The sequence below is a fragment of the Anolis carolinensis genome, chromosome 1 (genome assembly GCF_035594765.1).
Source record: "Anolis carolinensis isolate JA03-04 chromosome 1, rAnoCar3.1.pri, whole genome shotgun sequence".
Lineage (NCBI taxonomy): Eukaryota > Metazoa > Chordata > Lepidosauria > Squamata > Dactyloidae > Anolis > Anolis carolinensis.
The window spans coordinates 171,466,553-171,494,462 of NC_085841.1; the positions used below are offsets into that span (position 1 = coordinate 171,466,553).

General features: G+C 39.9%; 1 protein-coding gene across 2 annotated transcripts in view; it reads left to right on the plus strand.

Annotated features, from left to right (window-relative positions):
* The window catches only part of spred2 (sprouty related EVH1 domain containing 2), a 91,281-nt gene that overhangs the window by 40,280 nt on the left and 23,091 nt on the right, over nucleotides 1–27,910 (plus strand). The window contains exons 1-4 of one of the 2 annotated variants that reach the window (XM_008114825.3): nucleotides 1,442–1,747; nucleotides 18,733–18,910; nucleotides 20,625–20,793; nucleotides 23,435–23,499. In XM_008114825.3, the coding sequence (XP_008113032.1) occupies nucleotides 1,731–1,747; nucleotides 18,733–18,910; nucleotides 20,625–20,793; nucleotides 23,435–23,499 (429 nt within the window). In that variant the 5' untranslated portion in view covers nucleotides 1,442–1,730. Of the gene's footprint in view, nucleotides 1–1,441; nucleotides 1,748–18,732; nucleotides 18,911–20,624; nucleotides 20,794–23,434; nucleotides 23,500–27,910 lie in introns of those variants that run through there. The other variant, XM_008114818.3, reaches the window with a different exon arrangement.

Sequence of the window (27,910 nt, forward strand, 5' to 3'; positions counted from 1 at the left end):
ATGTTTCATAATTTCCCCTTTTCCACCTTGTGAAATTCAAATAAATTAAATGCAATTAGAGCTTCAAAGTCTTCTGTATTTAATAATAGTAATTGTTCCCTGTGCATCTTTCTTCATTAGTATCCCATGCTTTTGTAAACAGCAATCTGGATCTCTTCTGGTCTTTTTTTCTTTCTCTATTGGTTGTGACTAAAACTTTTGAAATGATTATATAAAGAAATTGCTGCTGTCTTCCTCTTTTATATCAGAGTTCACTGTGCTCCTTTTGATCTTATTCACTTGTATCTTTCACCAAAACCTGTCTTTTTCAGCAACAACTTTCACTACCCCACTTTATCCCCTGTAGGCTGCAGATTTAATACAGGATTAGATCAACGTTAACACACAACTGGATTTACATATATTTGCAATAGTAATGAACTATGTTTGATTCTCCTCGGGTTCTTCTCTTGGCCTATTTCAGTTAAAATCCTAGTTATGCACATTTTGCAATGTACCTCATATATATCCTTGCCACTTATTCTGTTGGCTGGTCCAAGCATGTGGAACTCACAAGTCCTTATTCTCAGCCCCTATTCTCTATCATGTTTGTTTATTCTCCTTTTCCCCATCCCAATATATATACATTCACTGGCCCTGGCTACAACACATGCCCTTGGAGCTAAATCACAGATTTGGGGAAAAGGGCAAAGTGAAATGTTTCATTTTTCTTCTCAATAGCCCCCATTCTACAATTTTCCATCTCTTTGTTTTCATTTTGGTGCGGAAAACCAGAACTGAGGCTGACTTAAGGGGGAAATGGCTGTTAGGGTGCAAACAGGGAAACATGCATTTTTAAGGAGAGTTAAGATGATCTTAAAGTCTTCTTGCCACATGCCTTTTCCCAGGTAGTGGTCCAATGCTCACAATCTAATCTCATACGTTTGAATCTTCATTAAGCCACAATTTTTGTTGTGCTGTGCATAAGCAAAGGTTGAGCATTCCTCCTTTGCTTTCTCTCCATCGCTGCCAGAAGAAGGGATTCAAAGGATATGAGAAAATGATTCAAGTGTGTTCTAACCACTCCTACCTAAATCCAGTTGTCTGGGTGACAAACAGAAATGTTGTGGGCTCATTTAGAATTTTTTTAAAATTTTATTTTGCCTTGTCAGGTCAGAGATTGTACAGATCTGGTTTGTTCCATCAGAATGGCATTGATAAACTTCATGAAGATAGTGGTTCTCCAGCTCCTTGCAACCCTTCCTTTGCAGTCACTAAGTAAAATGCCGAAGCTGTAGTTTTTAATCCTCCTTATGCAGGAAACACTGGAAAATAATGTGTGCATGTGCGCGCGCACGTGTGTGTGTATGCGCACACATGTATTTTTATTTTATTCTGCGTTTTGTTACCAGATCAAACAATACCTTGGGAAGAGGAAGATTTTTTTTTTAAGGAGGAGCTCAAGAATGAAGAGGTGTCGTTGGTCAGTTCTTCATGTAATTCATTGTGGGAATCAGGATGTTGAAATATGAGGAACGACGCAACTGGCCTATAAAATGCAGAATAGTCCTCTGATGACTCATCTAGTACAATGCAGTATATTTGTCAAGGAGACTGAATCATGCATGGGGGAAGCCACTTTTCTACTAACCAGCTGGTGCTCGAATCAACAAGGCAATCCATTTTATTGTATGGTTTATTGTGGTAGCAGTGGCAAAACGGCGCACACTGGTGTATAAAATGTAGAGGAAATGGCATCTGTTGGCAGGTAAGGTGCATTCCCCTTTTAGACTTTGCCTGCATGTCGGTGCACACGTAGTTCATCTTCCCCTCCTCCCCTGTCATTTGTCCTAGTCTTCTTTAAAATAAATCTGCAAATCCTGAGGTCTGCTGTTGTGGAAGGATGAGAGTTTCCCCCCTCTTAACATTCAGATGTTATGTTGATGAGAATGGCATATGCATGTATGACCCCTTATAACTAAAGGGATGAGGAAGAGATCAATCCTTACCTGTTCATGAACAGAGTGCATGGGGAAGAGAAAAATTGATATCTGAATAGTGATGCATGCCATTTGGGAGAATAGTTCTATTCTTAAACTGAATTAACTGGAATGCAATTAAATTATCTTTCAGCTATGAACAGAAGTCAGAATGGTTTAAGTATCAAAAAGGCTGGAGTCATGATAAATTAGCCATTGCCCCAGAATGTGTCCTGTAATTACTAAATGTAGCACTGTAATAAAAGGGAAAATCTTTTCTTAGAAGATGGCTTGCATTACTTGTTTTATACTTCACCAAACAGCATGGTGCTATTTTCAAAGAAATCGCTGTTTTTGTCTATGACAGCTTAATTTGCAGCATTAAAACAGCAATGCAAAAAATAAAAATGCAGTACATACACAAGTGGAAGTAAGTTCATGAAAGTCTGTGGTGACACTTGTATTTTGCTAAAAGCTTCATGGTTGGTTGGTTGATCTTGCAGAGCTCATAAGTGCATACTGTTCTAGAACAGCTTTCCTGTATATTACAATAAAACGTAGTGTCATGGCGATAGCTATGCCTAGAATTGAATCATGATCCAGCCACCCCAAAGCTCCCGGAGACTTTCAGAGCTCTCATGATGTGCTTTAATTTTCCTACTATCTTTTATGTTCTCATTTGGAACTGTCTTTTTCTTTCTCATTGCTATCTTGGTTGCTCATAGGCCAAAGACACATTTACTTAAAAAAAAAAGTGAATAGATGCTTTTGTCTTGTCTGCTTTTTTGGCAAACTGCTATGGCTTCCCTATTTTAAGTAGCTATTGACTAGAATTCTTAGGCTATAGTTTCCTCTTCCAGGTGTCTTTGTCAAGCTTTTTCTGGAGAAACTGACATGGTATAGTAATGCACTATCTGTATCAAAATACAATTTGTGTTTTTATAGCATACCCGTGTAAATAAGGTTTTAACAGCAAATAGCATAAATGTTATTACAAGTAAATGATCATTAGAGGATCCTGTTGTAAAAAGTCATAGGATTTCTAAGTCATTTCAGTAGAGACATTTCAGTTAATTCTGTTAAAACTAAAAGAAAAAACCTTGCATATGGAGAATTTTGTGTCTTTTAACAGATTGCTCTCTGGCATGAATGTGATTTCAATAAAGTTATCATATGGTAGGATCATCCCTATTTACTTGCTCAACCTGAAATTATCTGTCCTATATCCCTGAATTATAAAAATGAAAGGGGGAGGGGGAGAGAATGTGGTTTAGCCTGAAGATGCCTGGTTTTGATTATTTTCTTTTGAGTGTTTTCAGTCCCGTCCCTTCCTGTCTACTGTTTAGTTTTTAAAACAGCATTTATGGACTGTGAATACTCAAAAGGGGGGAAAAACCAAAAGAAAAGTGCTCAGATATCAACCTGTTATTAACAACCACTTATAATATCAATTTTAAAATATATTTCAGTGGAACTCCTTAAAAATAGTGCTTCACACAAAAACTTTATGCAGAGCTTGAATTCCTAGGACAAAAGGGCAGGTCCATATGATCAGTCATTGCCATTTTCATCCTCTTTTTATTATATATAGTAGTGACCATTTGTTACCATATGTATCCGAGGTTTCATTCATTAAAGTCACCCAGTTCCAGTCACCCTCATAAGATGACATAGTTACTTTAGCATGCTATTGTCTAATGTAGAAAAAAACTTCCTAATTACTACAAGAACAGTTCACTGATCAAAAAATGTACCAGGGAAGTGCTGCCTAAGAGGGAATGTGACTCATTTGGGAGATCTGTGACAGCAGTTGTACAATGACCAACTTTCTGTTGACTGAATTCTCCATACTTAAGCTGAGGTGGGTCTCAATGGGACTATACTTAGAACCTGCCAGAGCTTAGACCCTATTGGGATATAGCCTTCCTGTGCCCAAGGTCATCGCCTTGTCGTGGTGAGGCAGCACAGTAGGAGAAACATAGAGGAAAAAGCTATGTTTATGTGAAGAATGCAGCACCTACGTATCGCCAGGTTTTTGCTAGATTAGAAGAAAGGTTGGACATAATTGAATTGGAATGACTTCACGCTAAGTTGCCTGAGGTCATCTTAAGAGTATTAGACTTCTTTTAATTCCGAGTCTTTAGGTTCAGGATAGTAATAATTTGGAATGAAAAATATAATACACCATAAAATCAGATTAAAATATTATATGTGACCTGTAAAAGCTATGGAAATAGGCTTAATGGTCAATTTTGATATGTTCTAACAAGCTGGGAGGAGGTACTCTTGGGGGTCTGTGTAGGGGTCTGTGTCCCTTATGTCTTGATATTTCCAGAGATCATGCTAAAAAAAAAAAAGAGTTATGTAACAAACTCCATCTGGAACATGAGGGAGGAGGCATTCTTTAAAGGTTTATGGGACAAACACATAAAGGAGTTCAGATGAAAACATGTATAGTATTGCATGAAAATGGGGGAGAAATGCTGTACAGATACTTAACAATTGGAGATAGCTTTGTGCTAACCAACCAGTAAGGATTATTCATATCTTTTCCTGCCACCCGAGTGATTCTGCACATTGACCAAATTCAGCAACACAAGAACAGGATTTGGTGTCTCCCTGTAAAATCTTCCCAGAGACCAGTGGGCAAGCACCAATGCTACCAGTGGGCTTGAAGAAATAGAGAACATCCTGATGCTTCTGAAACAGCAAGAACTGAAACTGCCACCTGTTTGTCCTTCCCACGGTCAGTGGGAATATGAACACATTAATTTCTTTTTTCGAACCCTCCTCTTTAAAAGGCAATTCTGTGTGAGAGTGTAGCAAATATAAACACTGACAGGATGATTATCATACTGGGCACATTGTAAGCTGATCTGAAGTTTGAAGCTAAGCAAGGGCTGTCTTGGGAGAGATTTCTATCAGAAGTAACCTAGGCTCTCCAGGTAGGACTTGAAAAGAACTTGCCTTAAAGCTTGGTGAGCTGGCAACAACTGAGCTAGGTGAACCAGTGGTCTGCCTTTGCTTCCTGTGACAAAAAATGTGAATATGATACAAACTGAATGTTGGTTGTTTTTTTTTTAATGAAATAGGAAAATCTAAGAACTTGATGTGCTGAAATGGCCCTTCATTGGGGTTTAAGATTGTATGTGATTTAGATCATTTTAGTCTTCAGTAAAATCTATGTTTTGAAGAAGAAAAAAATGCCTCCCCTCCCCTCCCCATTCAATAAATATTACTCTTTCCAGACAATTGGATCAGTCTGGTCCACTCGTTTTACCATTACATTATGTGAATGCAGATCAGAATGTGGAACTGAATGGCATTAATGCATATTCTAACTGCAGTTTCGACCATTAATTTGCCTCTAGTGGATTCCGCCATTGTCTTTTGTCTTTTCCTTTTTAACAACCTCCACCTTTGACCTCTGACACTATAATGTTCTTTTGCTGAATGGGAGCTTTAGAGCCAGATGATTATTCTATTGTAAATTGTGAAGTCATTAAGACTACTCAATTCTTACTGCTTATTGCTCTGCCAAATGTTTTGTTCTGTGCTTGGTGTTTCTAGAGACAAGTGGGGGTGCTCGTGCTCCATGAACTAAGCAAGTAGTTATAAAGCGCTGTAAGAATGTGTGGTTTCATGCATCCATGGATCCAGATGCAACCACATCAATGCAACATAACTTGGAATATGTAAAGGCTTAGAACTCGGAATGTTTGAGAGTAGAAAACCATATGTTTCTTTTCCCCAAAGACATAGGTACTGAAATAATTTCAACAAATACTCATTTGTGTAAATGTAATAAACCTCTTCATTATGTTTTCTACTGTTTAGTCAATGAATGCATGTTTCATTTGCTAATTGGTTGGGGAAGGGAATATGGAACATACGAGGGTGTAAACTATGAGGTGGAAGGGCATATAATACATAACCAACGTATGTTGTTCCCATTTGTTTGTTTGTTTTCTGTTGCCTAACAATTAAAAGTTAATAAAATAGTTTGTAGCACAGTTATTAAGGATCAGACCAAAAGCTTGTCTAGTGCAAGGACCAATTAGATGCATTCAAGAACATTAAGTCAAGTGTCTTTCTCAGTAACTGGTACTCAAGAGATATTGAACATCCAGTTCTGAATGTTTATGTGTGTCTGTCTTGAGAAATACCCAGTGACAGTTCCATCCTCCATGGCATCTTCTTTTCCAAGGCATGCTTATTCATAACCCTGAAAATGGAGGCAGGTCTGCTAGATCTGCTAGAGTGAGAATATAGAAATATAAAAAATTAAGTTGTTCTTCCATCTTACAATAAAGAACCAGGTGTGACACGGTTGCTGGGGACAAGTCTCAGTACTATGTCTAGTCTCTAAGCAACATTTCCCCCCTTGTCACTCTTCCCTCTGCCTGGATAAATTCTATTTACAGAGAATTTGAAAAAATGCGGTAGTTTTTCCCAAAAACAAAATCTTTCTGATTTTTTTTAGCAAAACAAAGATATTAGATCCCTACAGAATCCTCCTCATGGATCTTCTTGGCAACAGAATTCACATGGGCTTTGTGTTTTAGATTTATGTTTCCTTCTATGAGTGTTTAGCAACAGGATAAAAGACCATTTAGCTATGCACTGATTTGAAGAAATATTTATTTTTACTTGTCATTAATTATGATCATTCAACATTGTTGGGTGATAACAGGTTGGATTTTGGAGAGGAAGAAATTGGTCTTTCTTTTTCATTCCTATTTTTATTTGCTTCTTAAGATAAAAACCTATAACAACCTCTGAGGATGCCTGCCACAGATGTTGGCAAAACATCAGGGAAAAAAAAGAGTCTGGAATATGGCCATACAGCCTGAAAGACTCACAGCAGCCCATCTTTATTAATGACTTGGATGGTGTAATAGAAGGCATGCTTATCAGGTTTGCAGAAAAACACCCAATTGGGAGGGATAATGAAGGCCCCAGAGGACAGGATCAGAATCCACGATGACTTTAACAGATTAGAGAGCCTGGCCAAAACTAACAAAAAGAATTTCAACTTGGAGAAATGCATGACGCTATACTTAGGCAGAAAAAAAATGAAATGCATGGATGCAAGATGGGTGACGCCTGGCTCAGCAACAGAACATGTGAAAAAGATCTTGGAGTAGACAACAAGTTAAACATGAGCCAACAATGTGATGGAGCAGCTAAAAAACCAATGAGATTTTGGGCAGTTTCAAAAGAAGTATAGTTTGTGATACTACATGACCTTATGTACTGTGATATGGCCTAAAGGCTAATTCATAAATTTACTACTACTACTACTACTACTACTATTACTACTTGACCTTATGAAACTTGTCCCTAAGTCTTTCAGACTTGTGAACACTTTGTATCTTCAAGTCAATGGTATTTCAGTCGATATCACCTTGACCTCATTTTATGCCATCATAGCTAGGATTGTGTTGTCGAAGGCTTTCATGGCCAGGACCACAGGGTTGTTGTATGTTTTCCAGGCTGTATGGCCATATTCTAGAAGTATTCTCTCATGACGTTTCGCCCACATCTATGGCAGGTATCCTCAGAGGTTGTGAGGTATGGAGAAACTAAGCAAGGAAGGTTTATATATATCTGTGGGAAGTCCAGGGTGAGGGAAGAGCTCTTGTCAATTGGAGGCCAGTGTAAATGTTGAGTTAATCACCCTAATTTGCATTGAATGGCTACATCTACTAGCTACTTTCTGCCTGGGGGCATTCTTTGTTAACTGCCCCTAGTTTCCATGTCTCAGAGTGTTGCTTCTTATTTACTGTTCTGATTTTTGAGTTTTTTAATACTGGTAGCCAGATTTTGTTCATTTTCATGGTTTCCTCCTTTCTGTTGAAGTTGTCCACATGCTTGTGAATTTCAGTAGCTTCTCTGTGTAGTCTGACATGATAATTGTTGGAGTGGTCAAGCATTTCTGTGTTCTCAAATAATATATTGTGTCCAGGTTGGTTCATCAGGTGCTCTGCTATGGCTGATTTCTCTGGTTGAGTTAGTCTGTAGTGCCTTTCATGTTCTTTCACTCGTGTTTGGGCGCTGCGTTTGGTGGTCCCTATGTAGACTTGTCCACAGCTGCATGGTATACGATAGACTCCTGCAGAGGTGAGAGGATCCCTCTTATCCTTCGCTGACCGTAGCATTTGTTGGATTTTCTTTGTGGGTCTGTAGATGGTTTGTAGGTTGTGCTTCTTCATCAGTTTGCCTATGTGGTCAGTGGTCCCCTTGATGTAAGGTAAGAACACCTTTCCTCTGGGTTGATCTTTGTCTTGACTCTCATGGCTTGTTCTTGGCCTTGCAGCTCTCCTGATGTCTGTGGTGGAGTATCCATTGGCCTGTAGAGCCCAGTTTAGGTGGTTTAGTTCACCTTGGAGGAGGTGAGGTTCACAGATTCTTTGTGCACGGTCTGTTAGGGCTTTGATTATGCTTCTTTTTTGACTTGGTGATGGTTGGATAGCTAGGATTGACCTAGAATAGCATTTCCTCTGCTCCTTTCCCTGTCATGTTTCAGATTCACTTATGATAATTGGAGCCCCTCATGGTGCAGTGGGTTAAACTGCTGAGCTGCTAGGCTTGCTGAGCGAAAGGTTGGTGGTTCAAATCCGGGGAGCGGAGTGAGCTCCCGCTGTTAACCCCAATTTCTGCCAACCTAGCAGTTTGAAAACATGCAAATATGAGTAGATCAATAGGTTCTACTTCTGCAGTCATGCTGGCCACATGACCTAGGAGGTGCCTACGGACAACCCCGGCTCTTTGGCTTAGAAATGGAGATGAGCACCAATCCCCAGAGTTGGACATGACTAGACTTAATGTCAGGGGAAACCTTTACCTTAATCTTAAATTTTTGGACTACAAACAGCAAGCTCTAGCAAAATTTAACCAGCATTTATCGTTCACAGCACTACTGGGATGATCCTAGTTGAGGCCCTTTATTATTTGGACCTATTGTATCAAGAGTGTTGACTTCAAATTGTTTTATTAATTACCTATATCACCGATCTATATCATTTTATTTGTTCCATCTACTCCAAGCATAGTCCATTTATCTCAGAATGTCATGGAAGGTATTCTTAGCAGTTGGACTCAGGCTTTGGATCTTCTTCGAGTGGGAGGCCCTTCTTATCCCCTTTTCATTAGCTTTCTGGCAGATGTTGAAGTTTTTTGTTTAAAACTAACATCTGTTTTCTGTTTATTTTATTTTGCTCTTGAGTTGTTTGGATAATGGTTTTTAATACTGCTGGTCTTAATTAGGATACTTTAATGTCAATATTGTTGTTTTTAGATACTGATTTTTAGTGTAATGCTTTGGATTTGGCTTATGTTAATTTACTTCAGTATATACAGTAACCAGAGTTGGACAGCTTTATCTCAAATTACAGTTTTATGTAAATATTCAAAAACATTTGACCTACTGATGCCTCAATTAATGTAATTTTATTGGTGTCTATTTTTATTTTTATATTTGAAATTTATCAGTAGCTGCTGCATTTCCCATCCTTGTCTGATGATGATGATGATGATGATGATGATGATGATGATGATGATGATGATAATCTTTATTTATAGACCGCCCTATCTCCCCGAAGGGACTCAGAGCGATTTCCAACAATATGGCAACCATTCAGTGCCAAAAGAACATCATACAAACAGTTTATGTCATGACAAGGCACTTTAGACAAAAAAATCTACCTAACTGTAACTTAATAACAAAATGTCAACAAATCAAATAAAGACTAATAAAATAAGAAATAAAAATAAAATAAGAACATTATGAAATACAGAAATCCTGATAGAATACACTAAAAATAAAATATAAAACCAAATACATCTGAGCTCTTATATTGAGTCAGTAAGTTTTCCTAGGTTTTTTTGTGGTAAAATTCAGTGCCACAGCTTGTATTCGATTTGGCTTATACTCAAGTATATACGGAAAGTAGTTGGTTGTGAATCTTAGTACAAATTTGGAAATCTGAGCCAACATGAATTTTAAACTTACAGTTTAAAATACATCTGCTTTAAGCAACAATTCTATAACTGCTTATCTGGCAATAAGCCACACTAAACTCACAATAAACAAATAAGATTCCACTGCTGGTGATCTTGATCAAGCCAACACCTTCACAATCCTACATCTACAATGTAGGAATGAACTCTGCTGAGTTATCAAACAAGCCTGTTGTAAAAATAACAAAGTTCTTTGTCGGTACTAAGGATTAACCTATTTCTGATCTAAGACAGAAAAGAAGAAGTACTTTAAATCACATAATGCTTAGTCAAATTATGAACTTCACTGACATAGAAGTTAGCTCCAGCTTCTGCCAACCTAGCAGTTCGAAAACATGCCAATGTGAGTAGATCAATAGGTACCACTCCGGCTGGAAGGTAACGGTGCTCCATGCAGTCATGCCGGCCACATGACCTTGGAGGTGTCTACGGACAACGCAGGCTCTTCGGGTTAGAAATGGAGATGAGCACCAACCCACAGAGTCAGACATGACTGGACTTAACGTCAGGGAAAACCTTTACCTTATGTAGTGTACCTATGAATTTGGATGATGCAGTATTCATCCTGAAATACAGATCTAAAAGGAAGTCCATTTGAGCCCTCTTTTGCTTTCCTGCTGATCTTCATGGGACTATTCACTTTGCTATTAGAAAAAAATAAGAATTTTGTCCTGGGTTAGATGAATACAAATGTGAAAAGATGGCAGACGAAAGGGCTGGCCCCATTGCCAGATGGCCCCATATTTTGAAGATGTGCACTTTCCCAATGTTCTTGCTGCTGCCAATATAAATTGAATTAAATAGCTAAAACTGGTAATTATTAGCACAAGAGTGAATTGCACATAGGAAATATTACCATTAGTATGGGTGAGTAGTTGGGCTTACTGGTGAATGAACTGACACATTCAAAGACATTTATCTCTAGCAGTTCTGTTTTGGAAAATTGATACAGGAAACAATAAGGTAGGGTTTATGATTTTTCAGTATAACAGCAAGGACTCTTGTCACTGTGAAATTGGCATATCCTTTTATTTTAAGAAATGATGTAATGCAGAAGACAACCTGCATTATTGCTTTATGTTTCAGTTTAGTAGCATTGAGGACACAATGGAACATTTTGGAAAGGTATAGTGGCAAAGACCTATGCCATTTCTTTTATAAGGAACTGAGGTCCTAGCTACATTCTGGAATAGTGTCGCTTCTCTGTTCTTGTTCTCACACAAAATTTGCAATGACTTGTGTAAACTAACCTTTGTGCCGGCAGTAAATTTCACCAGTAGTAAACTCTTTCTTTCTGGTGTCTGAATTTGAGGCTATTCTTTACATAGGATGGGAAATGATAGAATCATATGAGGGACCTTTGCTTAAAAGAAGCCTCTCCTTTTTCGATGAGTTGCTTTACATATGAAAAAGCTGACAGAAACAGATCTAGGTGGCTTTCTTAAGATCATTTAGTTGGTTCAAACACTGTTCTACTTCGATCTATGTCTCTAAGTCATAGTTGAGAGTTGATCAGGAATGGTCAAAGAATTGGTAAAAGGAATTCAGGGAAAATGTGGTGAAGTCATAGATGTGTAATGGATTTTGTTAAACATTACTGCCAAAAGGTTGGCTTTATTTGTGGTAATTGAAATAAAAATGTGGCAAATTACAAGCTGAACTGTTGTTCAAAGGCACATTGAAACAACCATGTCTTCAAGTCTTTACGGAATGTAGATAAGGTGAGGGCTAGTCTGATCTCCCAGGGGAAGGGAGTTCCAGAGCCGGGGGGGCACCACTGAGAAGGCCTTCTCCCTCGTCCCCACCAACTGCGCTTGTGACAGAGGTGGGAGTGAGAGAAGGGCCTCCTCGGCAGATCTAAGAGCTCACGCCGGTTTGTAGGGGAAGACACGGTCACAAAGATAAGCAGGACCCGAACCATTAAGGGCTTTGTAAGTCATAATATGCACTTTGAATTGGGACCGGAAAATTATTGGCAGCCAGTGGAGCTGCTTCAGAAGAGGCATTGTACGCTCCCTGTAACTAACTAGCTTCTGTTAGCAACTTATCTGCCGACCTTTGCACCACTTGCAATTTCCAGCTGTCTTCAAAGGCAGCCCCACATAGAGCACATTATAGTAGTCTAATCTAGACATAGCTAAGGTGTGGACCACCGTGGCCAAGTCAGACTTCTTCAGGTATGGTCGCAGCTGGCCCAAAAGTTTTAACTCTGCAAAAGCCCTCCCAGCCACCAACAACAACTGAGCATCATGTGTGAGCACAGTCTAGGAGAATCCCCAGACTGCAGAACTGTGTCTTCAGGGGGAGTATAACCCCATTGAGCACAGGTTGTCACCCTATACCCGGATCAGCCCCACGACTGACCAGGAGGACTCTTGTCTTGTATGCATTAAGCTTCACCTTGTTAGCCCTCATCCAGTCCATCACACTGGCTCAGGATCTGGGAGGCTTCCTTGGAGTTAGGTGGAAAAGAATAATAGAGTTGAGTGTCATCTGCATAGAGATGGCATGAACTCCAAAACTCTGGATGACCTCACTCAGCTATTTCATGTAGATGTTGAAAAGCAAGGGGGAAAGAACAGAACCTTTCGGAACCCCACAGGTCAAAGGCCAGGGGTCCAAGCAGGTGTCCCCCAGCTTCACCAACTGGGTGCGACCCTTCAGGAAGGAGTGGAGCCACTGTAGAGTTACCCTGTTTCCCCGAAAATAAGACAGGGTCTTATATTAATTTTTGCTCCCAAAGATGCACTAGGTCTTATTTTCAGGGGATGTCTTATTTTTCCATGAAGAAGAGCTCATATTTATTGTTGAACAACAAAATGAACATTTATTATATACTGTAAGGTAGTTGTCATCACAAACCAGCATAACCAGACAAACTATGAATCCTATCAAGAATCAAGAATCAAGTAGTGCAGTGGCTAACAATGGAAATGGACTCAGCCCAAAAGGACATTCAGCTACTGATCTACATAGAGGCTAAAGAAAAGTCTGAAGCTGCAGAATGTATATAATAGAAACAAGGAATGTGGAAAGAATAATTTTTTTAAAGCTGGATCTCACAAAACAAAAAATGGAATACATAGACATAGCCATACTCGATGTAAGCAAGCTAAAGTGGGCATGAATTGGACTTTTTTATTCAAAAAATGACAGTTTTAATAAAATGTTAATATATAATGTAAATCTTCATATATTTTTAAAGGAATTCAGTATTTTACAGTATAGTACTCTAGTTCAGTGAAAGGAAGTTACACTTTAAAAAAAAAAAAGGAATATCCTGTCACTTTGCCATTGCTAATAGATTGCTTGTATTGACATTTCCATCTTGATATATTTTTAGCAGTTTCAAAACATGCACTCTCCCTTTAAGAGTGAATGCTCAGAGAAGCTCATATGAAAGTTTCTCTTTGAGTTAGCACACTTTTAAAAATTGTAATAAAAACTTCTAATTAAGGCAATATGACCTAGGAATTTTTAAAATTTGAAGTTGTGATTGGAGATCAGGGAAAGTGACAGAAGTTGATCAGAAAAGATCAGGAAGATGAGTGACAAAATTGCACACATGAATTACACAACGTTGTGAATTTCTTGAAAGGCATTGTTAATGTAAGACCACAATTTATATGATACTGAATTCATTTATTTTAAACTTCAAATTCCATCAAATGCACAGTTTAAGTTAGAAGTGGACATCAAAGGACATGAAATGCTTTGTGTTTTATAAGTAAAAACACAACATTTAATTAGATGAAAAAAGAGAAAAACATACTTTATCCAAGGATATCATGCCATATGTTATACATGGAGAACCAGTGTGGTGAAGCACTTCGATAGAATATGACTCTGGAGACGAGAGTTCAAATCAATGGCCGTGAAGCTCACTAGCTGACCCTGGACAAGTCCACTCTTTCAGCTTCCAAGGAAGGCAAAGGCAAACCCCCGTTATGAATCAATCTTGCCACAAAAAATCCTATTATAGTTCACCTTAGGGTTACCATAAGTGAGAAACAACTTGAAGGCACGGAACAGTAATACCTGGCCTTGCTTTGCAGAGAGAATGCAGCTTCTTTGTAGTCTCTGTGAATCACACAACTGGGTATTTTGCTCCTACACAGAGCACTGTTTGGAACCTTCTAGAATCACTAGTCAGAAAGGTTTTATTGGTAACCCCGCCCACCATCCTGAAACTATATAAGGCTCACTACTTCACTGTGCCAAAGAAGGACAGAGGCCTCAGTTCGATCCTGGATGTGCAATTCGTAAACACTTTCATAAAGACAAAGAGGTTTTGAATTATGTTGGTATCGCCCATACTGCCTTTACTCCAACATGGCAATTGGTTTGTTATGTTGTACTTAAAAGGCACCTACTTCCATATTGGGATACATCTGAGATTTATGGCCTTTTGTGTTGGGAACCACATGTACTAATTCCAGGTCTTGCCCTCGCGTTTGTCAACTGCACCAAGGGTGTTTACGAAGGTAATGGCAGAGATAGCTGCATATGTCAAAACCAGCAAATTCACAGTGTACCCCTAACTCAACGACTGACTTCTTGTTGCTTGGTCTGTGACATATCTACAGGAGAACATAGACTTCACACTTCATCTTTTACGAGACCTTGATTTCATGATCAATCTGGAAAAATCCACTTGACGCCCACCTGCTCAATCCAATTTATTGAATCCATCTTCGACTCTCAACAAGGTCTTCCTTCCCGAGGACATATTCTTGAACATGTGCAAGGCAATCACTCATTGCCACCTCCTCAGGAAGATCAAAACCAAAGACATTCAGATTGCTCTGGGACACACGGCCTCCACCACGGCGGACAGACCCTTAGCATGCCTACATATGTGCTCATTCCAGCAGTAGTTCCTCGACACTTTTGATCCCTTTTAGGAGCCTCAAGGCAGGCGCCTCTCAATCCCAGACCAGGTTTGCGATTTCCTCCACTGGTTGACTGTCAGACAGAACGTATGTGTCAGCATGCCATTTCGGTCTCTCAGTCACTGTGGACACATCGATGGATGCATCGGTCCAGCTCACTACTACAACTGACTTTGGAGCTTTGGGAGTAGTGCATACAGCGAAACATCTTCCCTTTCACTGTTCGCCTCTCAGGGGAGGACAACTTACTGGCAGATTTCTTGAGCAGAACACCTACTGCATGTCATGAGGGTGCTCCACTCACCCTCCCTGCTCTGCCTCTTTGACACCTTGGACCAGATAGATTGGGACTACTGGTGTTTCCGCAAAGACTATTGAAATTGATAGTATCCACCATTAATTTGTGTTACAAGCTCACTGGAAAGTGACCACCGGGCCACGTTAAAGCCCATGGGATTAGCCTCTGCTTCTACTACTTTTTAAAAAGGGATCCCATTAGAAGCCATTTGTAAGGTGGCTATGTGGAGTATTCAGTCTACTTTTGTGTCACTACCGATCAGATGCTAGATTCTTGAAGGATCCATGCCTTGGTCGCTCTGTACTCTTGTCATAAGTTATGTGATGCCCCTCGCCTTTCTTGGGACAGCTTTGAGGATAACTTGTGTTGTCTTTCTCTTGTATAGCTTTCACCCTTTACAGTATTCTACCTACTCCGTAATGTTCAGTGGCCAGACATTCTTAAACAAACAAATGATTTTCCTGACTGTACAAGTTTGCTTTGTTTGAATGTAGTCATGCTCTGTGTGATGCTCATTGAGCATATTATGTGTGGATACACATGACTTTGATTCCTGCTCAAATGACTGGAAAGAGTCTGGTGTCATTTTTCAAGATTTTTATTACTATAAAGCCTGTCAAAACATACTCATGCAAGCTTTGATGATGGTACATGGGTTGTATAATACATTGTACATTGTTTCATTGGACTCTTTACAGTGTTTTGGATATGAGTACACCATTTATAGTGAATAAACCTCTTTGATTTCATACCAGAGGCGATGATCTGCTGTGTGCCATGACTCCCACCCCTGATAACTTCTACTTGCTAGTCACCTGATTGTGTGATTCACACTAACCACTAAGAACGGACAGATTTCTTACCTGTAACTATTTCTTTCAAGTGGACATGGCAGAATATTGGGGATTAGAGCAGGGGGTCCCCAAACTATGACCCGGGGGCCACATGCAGCCCATCGAAGCCATTTATCTGGCACCCGCAGCGGCAGCTCCCTCCTCCACCGAGGAAGGTGCGTGCAGCGTGAGGGAGGAGAGAAAGGCGTGCGCCTTTCCAACCTCCTCCCTCACCCAGTGCACACCTTCCAAAGCTTTGCTTGTTTATAATGGTATTTTAATTATTATTTAATTATTATTACGGTGTACTTTGCTAGAGCTTTTTTTTTTTTTTTTTAGACTTTGGACTTTTTTTTTTGTATATGATCTTTATTCAAAGTTTTATATATAGAAAAATGAAAAAAAAAGAAACATCTATATATGTATCTTGATAAGAAAATAGTGTTTTTCCATCGAAAGTGGGAGAACATTTATTTTTGTTAGAAAGTAGGAAAAGAGAGTAGAGAGGAGATAAAAAAATAAAAGATAAAATAAAATTAAAGCTAATTTTAAAAAAAAAGGAAAAATGTTGACTTCCATCTTCCTTTGACTGGTTCTACAAAAAAAAAAAAATTCTGATAGTCAATCAAAACCATATCCCCTTTGTCCTTATCCGATTCTAAGATTGAATTTATTCAGCAGATGGGATTAAATTTTATTTATCTTTGCTAGAGCTTTTGATGCACAAAGACAGAAGAGGGTTGGACTAAATAGCACAAGGGGTCTCTTCCAACCAGGGCCGGTTTGATCTATGAGGCCCGTTAAGCTGTGGCCTCGGGCGCATGACGCTAGGGGGCGCTGTCGACGCCGCGACAGCGCCCCGTAGTGCCGCCGCTGCCGCGCCGCGCCAAACGGCAAAGCGCGGAAGTTGCTGGATGCAGGCGCAGATCGGCTGGGCGCACGCAGCGTGGGAGGCGGGGCCAGGGTTGGCCCCGCCTCCCACCCAGCGTCCCCTGACGCCGCCTCCCACGCTGCGTGGGAGGCGGGGCCAGGGAACACTGGGCGGGAGGCGGGAGGCGGGGCTGGAAAAGGCCAGACGGGCGAGGGTGTGTAGCGCGGGAAGCGGGGCCAACCCTGGCTCCGCCTCCCGCGCCACTCACCCTGACCCCGCCTCCCACACAGCGTGGGAGGCAGGGCCAGGGGACGCTGGGCGGGAGGCGGGGCCCGCCGGCCCCGTGGGAGACACATGGCCCCGCTTACTATTATAAATTTTCTCCGGCCAGCCCTGCTTCCAACCTTCATTATTATTATTATTATTAATATTATTGACACAAAGACACAGTATAACACAGCAAACGAGATATATATGCTGGATTTCGAATCACAAGTCAAATACTTCCCAAATGTTTAGAACTGTATGATATATATTATTATTATTATTATTATTATTTATTTATTTATTTATTTATTTGGAGCCCCTGGTGGTGCAGTGGATTAAAGCCTTGTGACTTGAAGGTTGGGTTGCTGACTGCCAAGTTCGAATCCAACACAGGGAGAGCGCAGATGAGTTCCCTCTCTCAGCTCCATGCGGGGACATGAGAGAAGCCTCCCACAAGGATGGTAAAAACAGCAAAGCATCCAGGCATCTCCTGGGCAACGTCCTTGCAGACAGCCACTTCTCTCACACCAGAAGCGACTTGCAGTTTCTCAAGTTGCTCCTGACACAAAAAACATTATTATTAACAACATTGAGGCTGGGTGGCCATCTGTCAGGGTGCTTTGTTTGTGCTTTTGGTGCACAAAGGCAGAAGGGGGTTGAACTAAATGACCCAAGGGGTCTCTTCCAACCCCCTTTATTATTTTTATGATGATGATGATGATGATTATTATTATTATTATTATTAACATTGAGGCTGTATTTGTTCTCGTTTTGTTTTTTTACTTCAAAATAAGATATGTGAAGTGTGCATAGGAATCTGTTCATAGTTTTTGTTTTTTGTTTTGTTTTTAAACTATAGTCAGGCCCTCCAATGGTCTGAGGGACCGTGAACTGGCCCCCTGTTTAAAAAGTTTGGGGACCCATGGATTAGAGACAGGATTAGGATTTTTCCTTGGTGACAATATTTGTGCCACAGGACTTTTGTTGGATGCCTTCTCCATGTAGCCTTCAGCTACATAGCCTTGATTAGCATCACTTCATAATCCCTTCAAATGTGGTTTACAACTCCTACTAATTTCTATTCCCCCCCCCCCATATTTTATGTAAAAATAGTCTTTACGCAGTTAAGCATCACATGCTTTTGTGGTATGAGCTTTTGTGATTTTGTTCTATTGTCAAAAATTGGGTGAAAACCCAAATATCTTCATATAGAGGAAGATGGAGCACTTCTGCTATAGAAACATGCACAAAAAGAACTTGGATCTGCATTTTAACAAATTCAAATATGATGATGATAATGATGGATTCTTTTTTCCTGCTCAGAGTAAGAACAAGTATCTCCTTAAGAATGTCCGGATGTGGTTTTATGACATGTCCTTCAGCTTTAACTAGATGTGTTCATCCATAGCCCAAATTTACCTTGGGATTTCTGGTATATCTATAATTTTGGCTCTGGTGGCAGAGAACATCTGTTATTAATATCTTCTTCTGTAGAACCTAGCTAGTTTTTCTCTAGATCTAGGTAAGCAGATACTACAATCTGTGGAATATGCTATCCAATCTGATGGTCTCTTCTTGTTGTCTGTTACAGTGACAGCTATATTGTGAGAGTCAAAGCTGTGGTTATGACCCGAGATGACTCCAGCGGAGGATGGTTGCCACAAGAAGGAGGTGGTCTTAGTAGAGTTGGTGTCTGCAAGGTCATGTGCCCAGAGGGCAATGGAAGAAGTGGGTTTCTGATCCATGGAGAAAGGCAGAAAGACAAACTGGTAACTTATTCTAATTTGGTGTCTGCTTTCTGTTCATTATACACATACACATATACAGCCAACTTCACTACCAGCACAAAACCAGCTTTATTCACATTCCACAAGATCACGCATGGCACATGACGAGGTAGGAGGGAGATATGCCTTTCTCCCCACTTGAAGGAACATTTTCTGTGGATTCCCAGAAATAGTCACTGAATCTCCTGTTTTGACACGTTTTTACTCTACAAAGTGAAATTGACACTTTTTTTCCAAAAAAAAGTCCTGCAGCATAGCAGGATAGTTCCTGCCAGTCACGTTGTACTGAGTAATTCAAGCTTTTAAAATGGCAGTGAATTATTTATGCCCCCTTCTGTTGGAGGTATAAGCTGGTGAAACAAAAATGCTAGGATAATTTATCTTTCCAATTGACATTCTGCTACTTACTATAGCTGTTTATAGAACCAAGAGTTCCTGCTTCTTTGTACAAAATAAAATAGGAAGGGATGCATGACTTTTAAATCACAATGCTAGAAAGATCCCATCTAGCTGCTAAAACTAAGTGCTACTAACAGATTTACTCCAACAGAAGTGTCCAGCAAAGACCCTTGAGTTACTTTTAATCACACTATTCTTAACCAAAGACATCATTATTTTACAGTGACATTAGGTCCTACTTCAAGGTTGTACCCTTGGGTATTGGGGTCTGCAGCCAAATGTTGCAGCATGAAATATAGGAGTCACTGATACTCCGTTCCTCTCCCGTTCCTGCCAGTTGGCACATCTTCCTCACCCTCAACAGACACTAAGCATTATCTAGTCATTGAGCATTATCAGTTTTTGCTGAACAGTTTTTATCGTTCTTCCTTGTTAACGTTTCTGCAGAATTGCTGTTTACCCTTAAAATGTACAATTTGTCATAAGCAAAAACCATAAGGTTGCCCCATGCTATAGAGATGTTTTTTTAAAAAAAAAAAAAGACTTGTTTATTTTATTGCCTTGGTCTCTCAAAGAAATTTGGAGCAGAATACATGTAATTTTCCCACTTGATCCTTACAACAATCTAATGAAGTATGGTAGCCTGGTTCCCTAGTCCAAATGCACCCAGTTACTGTGTTGAGTAGATATTTGATCTCAGGTCTCCTGGTCCAATATCTCTTATTAAATGGGGAAAATAAACCAAGCTTTACATTCAGCATGTGTATGATTGTTTAGTTTACATAGGATCAGTTCATCTATGTCAGCATATATTTAATGTTACTATGTACAGCAAGGTTATTGCATTTTCATTAATTTTACAAGATCCTCTCCCCTACCACCTGCATTGGTGTAAGCAAGCAGATTATTAATATACTGAACAAAATAAGAGTGCAACTTTTGGGGGGAAATTTTGGCCCTCAAGAGAATTTAAGCTCTGCTCTAGACAGATTACAAAATGTAGTATATAATGTAAGAATGCTTTCCGTTTTCAGTGCAGCAGAAAATGTTTTAAAGAATTTTCATTTCACTCAACAGTTTTTCCTGACATCTTATAGAGAGCACTTGCAAACAAATAGTTGAAATTGCAAAGTGGGGAATTGACAGAACAATTGCAGACAGTTCTTTCTTTCTTTTTTCTTTTCTTTTTTTCTGTTTTTTTTTTTTAGCGTGCAAAAAAAGAAATGTGAATTATGTTAACTAACCCATGCCCTTCAATTATAAACATTATTTGACCTCTTTGTACTTTTGATCCCAGGTGGTATTGGAATGCTATGTGAAAAAAGACCTTGTCTATACTAAAGCAAACCCCACGTTTCACCACTGGAAAGTTGACAACAGAAAGTTTGGGCTCACTTTTCTAAGTCCTGCGGATGCACGTGCATTTGATAGAGGGGTGAGAAAAGCCATTGAAGATCTCATGGAAGGTACGACATTTAAGAGTTGTTGTTGCTTTTTATTTTTGAGGACTGAGGCAAAATAACTCTAAGTTACCTCTACGCTGCTAACCTATTTTAATCTGTTGCATGTAGAAATGTCCTTGAATATTATTTAGAAGTTGTGGATAATGTAAAAATTAGTAACTTGGTTGTTGACTGCAATATCATATAGAAATCACAGTTCTTGCAGAATTGTTCTGGCTGCCAATATACTTCCAATCTGAACTCAGGGTATTTTTGATTAAATTTAAAGCTCTAAATGCATTCCAAACTCATTTCCACCAATATCCTTATCTGAAATGTTTATGACCAGAAGTATTTTGTATTTCTTTTTTTCAGATTTTGGAATACAGTAGGTCTACATATTTCTCGAGAGATCATTCTGGGACCCTTTGCATAATACAATTTTCATGTAATATCTGGAACCCTTCCCCTGTCTCCCCCTTCCTCCCTTTCCACAGCTGGTATGCTGCTGAAAACTGAAAATACTGTGCAGTATCCAGATAAAATACCCGCTGCTAACCTTCTGCCCCTTGGAAGGGAGAGTAGTTGCAGGGAAGACTCATATGTTGGGGCGTAGTCAGCCAGTGCTGAGTGCCCACAAGTAACCCCCTTCCCAGATGTCAAATCTGGCGGGAAACTTAGTTGTGTGGGGTCAGTACACTCTCCAGCAAGATCTGTCTTCTGCAGATAAAGGCAAGCAAAGCTCAGTTGAATTTCTGTTCCTCTGTGAAGAAGCCCATCAGGCTTCAGTCACTTCACTCCACTGATGGAATTTCTTATCAGATGGAATTCTATGGCTTCTCTCAGCAGGGAAAGAAAGCAAATGTATATGACTCCGTGAGGCTGGGCTTCCCACCAACTTTGACACTGGGGAGGGGGCTGCTTTCAGAGGTCCATACTGCCCTTGCATTCATGGACATACGGATGCTTCATGTATAACTGAAAACGCGAAAAGCAAAGTCGCATCATGCAGAATATTATTAATAATTTTGTGCATAAAACAAAACTTTTGTACATGGAACCATCAGAAAGCAAAAGTGTCATAATCTTAGCTACTCATGTGGGCAGTTTAGGATTTCAGATTTCTGGAAAAGGAATGCTCAACGTGGGTTTATTTTACCTGTACACTATAGTGAGATCTTTTCATATATAGCGACAGGAAGTTGCTGCTTACGGTGAGAGAAATGAGGCCGAACTTTGTGAAAGTCACCCACTGCATGACTATCAGCCTCCTCCCAGTAGACTCAGGTCAAGGAGGAGCTTCATGAGAACCACCACTCCTCTTGATGTTCCCCCAGCAACAGCAAGGGTGTCCCTCTGGGCAGCTAAACCAGGCAATCCCAACTGGATGGCCCCCCCATGAGGGTCTGTCTCCAGGGGCAAACAAAGAATGGGCAACTTGGAAATCCCTAAATAGACTGAGAAGTGGAGTGGGCAGATCAAAAGACAACCTGACAAGATGGCACTCCCTGGAGGAATCCTCCACCTTGTGTGACTGTGGAGCTGAACAAAACAACCCCTCATATGTATGCTTGCCCACAATGCCCTGCCTCATGCACGGAGGAGGAGTTGTTTAAAGCTACGGACAATGCGATTGCTGTTGCCCACTTTTGGGCTAAAATTATTTAGCTGTTTGTGATTCCTTTATTTTATTGCTTTTAAACATATTTATTATGCAATGCTTTTGACACGAAATAAATAAAATAAATATAGGGTGAGATGGAAATGTTTAAATAAAGACATTCATTAATATATTTTTATTTCCTTCCTCTACCCTTGAGGTTGGGTATTTTTACACCCTGAACACTGAATTTCCCAACCTTCCACTGAAATCTGTTTCTTGAGTCAAAATCTTACTCTTTGTATCAACTTATATTAGGGACATTTTGATTCAACTTTTTTTCTGTTTTTGCTGGTTGACACTGAAGAAATCCTTCTGTATTGTGACTCCAATTGTATAATCTGATACTGAATCGTTTTAAAGAAATCTAGCTCATGACTTTTTAATTTGCTTTCAAATCAGTGTTTCAATTGTCCTTTCTCTTGATTAAAGCATTCGAGATTTGAACCCCTAGATTAAGTTACAAATTTGTTTTATTGAGAACTTGTTTGTTGATTTGATTTTTTTTTCTTTTTAGTTTTTTAATAATTCTTACTGTTGGTGCAAGAACTAAAGTTCAGATTTTTATAGCAACTGACTTAGTTACTTTTTTCTAACTTCCATAGTATGACTAGTCCTAATTTTGAAACAACTTCCTTTACCATTTTAAATGATCTGTTTGGGAATTCACAAGAATATTCAGATAAAATTAATTGCTCCTGTGAAAACACAAAAAATGTTGACTTCAATACAGAAGGATATACACATCAGTTCCCAAGTATGCAGCTGGGGTCTTCGTGTAGCTCCTTCTCTCCTCCCCCCTCCTCCCGAGCACCCAAATATGGACGCCCCCACATCAGCAGTTGTCTTATGAAATGTGGCAAGTTTAAAATGGGACTTACAAAACAGACTGCCAAAAACAAAGTGAAATCCCAGATGTGCATGCATACTTCTTTGCACCTGTGTAATAAAGCTGCTTCCTGGATTGTGCATAACAACAGCATACATTTCAAAATGTCTTTCCAGGATCTACAACTTCATCCTCAACAATCCACAATGAGACTGAGGTTGGAGATGATGACGTCTTTACAGTAAGTATCATTCACTTGAAATTGTCTGCTGAATGTTTTCCTTCTTTTCTGCAAAAGACTTTAGGGCCTAAAGAGCTGTGGCAAAATGTGCATCACTTTTCAGAGATAAGATCATACTCAATATAGCCTACAGAATACTAATATTAAGGTAAAATTTTAAAAAGAACAGTAGGTAGTAAAAGAGTGCTATGAAAATATAAGAGACAACAAAGAATAGAAGCATCATAAAGGCAACAAAATGCATCAGCACAGGCTCTGACTTACAAAAAATATCCTGTTAAAATGAAGTTGCAGATCTGGATCCTAATGAACCATTTGTAGGTTATTCAGTTGTTTAAAATGTAATAGTGTCATATCTAGATCATATATATGCCTCTCTTATTTCCCTCAACCACACGTTTGTTAATGAAGGCGTAACAAGGCAGAAAAGACATACAATTCATTTCAACTAAATTGTGAGTTGATTAGCAGTCATGTGTTCAAAAAGCTTGCCCTTCCCTCTGCAAAAAAAAAAAAAAGGTGGGGGAGAAATGAATTTTAAAAAGTCAATTTCAGTTGACTTTTGATGAAGGCCTCAGAAAGAATCAGGGCCTTGATGTCTTTCAAGGAGACATTTGCCACTCTGTTGAGTCTTATAACTCAATTCTGTCTGACAGATTTAATCAGCCAGACTACAGATTGGGCCCATAGAGTGCTGGTGGCTTCATTATTCCATATTCAGGATTCCCAGCTTGTAAAATATTTATATAAATGGACTCAATGAGTACCAGGACAGTTTGTATTACAACATTTTATAATGATTGATTGATTGTGACCCTGAACTCACAGTTTGGAAATAGAGCTCCTGAGGGGATGCAATAATACAAATCAGTATTTGTACATTCAGAATTATGCAAATAAAAATTGAACACATGTCTTGGGAAATCAGTTTTCTAATCTTTGAACAAGAACTCTGATGTGCCTGGCCACACATATGCTTTAAATATATTGAATAATGTAGGTAGAGGAGGAGGAGTTAAAGTAACCAACATTTTTTTAGAGTTGAAAATTGCAATGTCTGTTCAGTATTGATTGCTGTATTTAGGCAAAAAATATAACTATGTGAATGATATCTCATCAAGAATTTGCAGGGGATATATGATGAGAAACAGGTGGGAAGGTTATGGGGAAATGCACGGGGCCAGATCTTTTGACCAAGGGAACAAACATCCTCAATCTGAAAAACATAATAACGTTGCTCTGGGCTTTGATGCTTTTTCCTGGAGCAACTGTGACCAGAGCCTTTGTGACAGTTGGCATGTTGTTTTCATCTGTTCTCTTGTCATAGTTATAAGACAAACAACAGCAGGCAGGGTTAAAAGGTGACTTCCTCTCCTCCAGAGCAAAACTATCATTAGCAGCTGCTTCCCAGTTACCTGCCAGAAGTGATTTATAGATTCCATGATGGAGAGGGAAGCAGAGCAGGGGAGGGAGTGCTGCTGTGCTGGAGATGAAATGGATTACTTGTCTACAGCCCAATAAAGAGTGCCTCGAGACCATCTCTGTTGTGTGGATCAGCACCCTGGGGTGGTGTGTTGCTTTGAAATATCAAAGCATCACTAGCCATTTGTCCCATGTGTCCACTTAGAACACAGTTGGAAATACGTATAATGTGATGGCCTTGCTTACTAATCTAGACTGTTCACTTCCTGACTGTCCCAAACACAGAAATTCTATGTCCTCTTTAGAGTGCTTCTGTCTCACAATGAAGTGCATACATTTGAGTCATACTGGTGTCTGTGGGGCAGTATGTAATAGAATTTACATACTTAAGTGTTGATTTACCATGTCCCCTTTGGTAAGTGGCTGTACTTTATTTGGGAAAAACAATTGGTTTAATGTCAGTGCTTAACTCTTCTTCCCCCCCCCTCCCTACAATGTTTATGAAATCTGAGGGACTTAAAAGGACTCAGCTGTGGATTCCAAAGATACAGATTCCCATTAGGAGGTGTCTCGCTATGTAATGTAATTTTACCTTAGGTCTAGGGCCTCATTACAACCCCTAAATGTTTTCCATATGCTTGAAAGCAAATTTCTCCACTCGCTGCACACTGAGCACTAGTTCTTCTCTAGAGAAAATTTGAGTAAAGCCAGTCGTTCATGGCTTTGCCTTGCCAGTAACCTGTAATTGTTCTTGGCCTTCACTTAATTAATCCACCTTCTTCACAGTTGCTTTCCTTTGGATGAGTAGAAGTACCACTAAGTCATAATGTAATGCATTCTTCTCCACAGTATCTAACTCTGTGCAACTTTTAATAGGGGACTCTGACACCAAGTTGCAACTCTTAATGATGCACTGTTTCATGGTTGTTGCAATAGGACAAAAGTAAACCTTGACCAAAAAAAAGGCCATTACTAGCCTGTGTCTGTGTGTGTGTTTCTCTGTGCTGACAAACCACAGATCAGTTTTTGGGAACTCAAAAACTTAACAGGGCAGAACGTCCTGCCCTTGTGACTACAGATGCTGGTTTTGATGGTGTAAGTTGGGGGTGTATCTTCTTTGTAGGCTTTTGAAATGATATGACTCTTCTCTCTCAAAGGATAAAATGTTACCTCGTGAAAACAAATCCATATCTGGGGTGTTGTGTGGTTTCCAGGCTATATGGCCATGTTCTCCTAATGTTTAGTCTGCATCTGTGGCTATCATTTTCAGAGGATCACAACCACAGGTGCAGGCGAAACATCAGGAGAAAATGCTCCTAGAACACGGCCGTACAACCCGGAAACAACACAAGACCTAGTGATTCCAACTGTGAAAGCCTTTGACAGTACATATCTGATTGAAGTGAGATTTGGGGAACTATGCCATTATGATCAAAGATCATTAAAACAGCTTCCTGTAACTGCATTATTCCATGTCAAAATGCAAGCATTTATTTAACGTTATTGGCTTCCTGCTCTTCAAAGTACTTCTTTGATAACTTTGAATATGTTTCGGTTTTGTCCAGTAGACTATCACAACTTTTTGTCACTCCCAAACTGGAAAGAGTAGCCAGAAAAGGTTATGCACAAAGTACAGATCTGTGTGTCACCTCCACACCATCTCCACACCTTCCATGCATCCTTCTGCCTGACCATTTAGTGTATTGATTAGTTCTGCTGCTAATGTTTCTTCCTAGTGTGAATAGTTTTAGACTGTGCAGTTCTTTAAGAATAGGTACTCAGCATAGGCCTTCCTTTATCTGAGTTGCAAGCTGGCAAGTTGCTTGAATTAGAATCACCAGTTTGCTATGTAATGATAGGCTTCTGCTGTGATGGATTGTTCCCGGCACAGTTTGTCTCTACTAGCCTGCAGCCTCTATTTGCTACTTCGGGAGGGGTGTTCCCTAAGAAGTGGTAGAGTGAACCAGTTGTTAACCTGTGGTCTACAAACCACTGGCAGGCTACATAAGAGGGCCACAAAGACAAGAAAAAAAGCATATGGAGCTGTGTACTAAACAAACAGTGTGCACACTCTCAACTCCGCTGTGTAATATCCATAGCCCTGGGAAGCAAACAAATTAACAAAAAACACTGAGAGCCTGCCTCCCAGTGACCTCCCAGCTCTTCTCTGTTGGTCCCTACCCTTAGTCTCAGGGGTGGCAGCCAATGAAAGGTAACGAGGGAGATAAAGTCTGTGCCTTGGCCCTCTTTGACATTATAGCACAGTCCCTTGTCTGTCTATGAGGCCCTTGGCGGTGGGTAATAAAGAAACAGTGAAGCCTGGTTTTGTAACGTTTTTCAGTGGCTGATGTGGATGCATAGCATTCAGTCTCCCCCTGCCTCACGTTTCTCCTCAACTGCCAGGCAACATGGAAAGCGCAGGAGTGGGAGCTGACTTCAACATTTTCCTTATGAAGGAAGCGAGAAAACAGGCAGACAAGAAAAGAAAAGGTGGGAGGTGGGCTGGATTCAGTTGAGGAGAGCGAGAATGAAGGGGCCAGCCTCAGTAGGCAAAAGAACGTTTATCCTCTCCCCCAATTCCCTGACCGCTCACAACCCTTTAGAAGATAGATGGCTGGGCAGGTGGTGGGCACTGCCTTGGGGCATGTGTAACTTGCTGCCTTCTCTCTTGACTCAGAATCACTTTGTCTGTTTTCTGGTGTTATCTCTCTCCTACCCAGTTGATATCTCATTTTTTTCTCTCCCCCCCCCCCCCAACAAAAATACTCCTTTATCTTGACCACAACCTGTTTCAGATGTACTGTATTTTTAGGCTACTTGTGTGGCAGCTCACAGTCCATACCGATATACAAGGGACTTATTAGAAATAATTGGGTGAAAGAGTGGGGGGAATCGTGGCAGGGCAGTCTGTTGTGCAAATTTTTCTGCCTCATTCATAATCTCTTCTGGCCATAAAACTTTAATGCAGGTACGAGATTGGGAAAGCTGT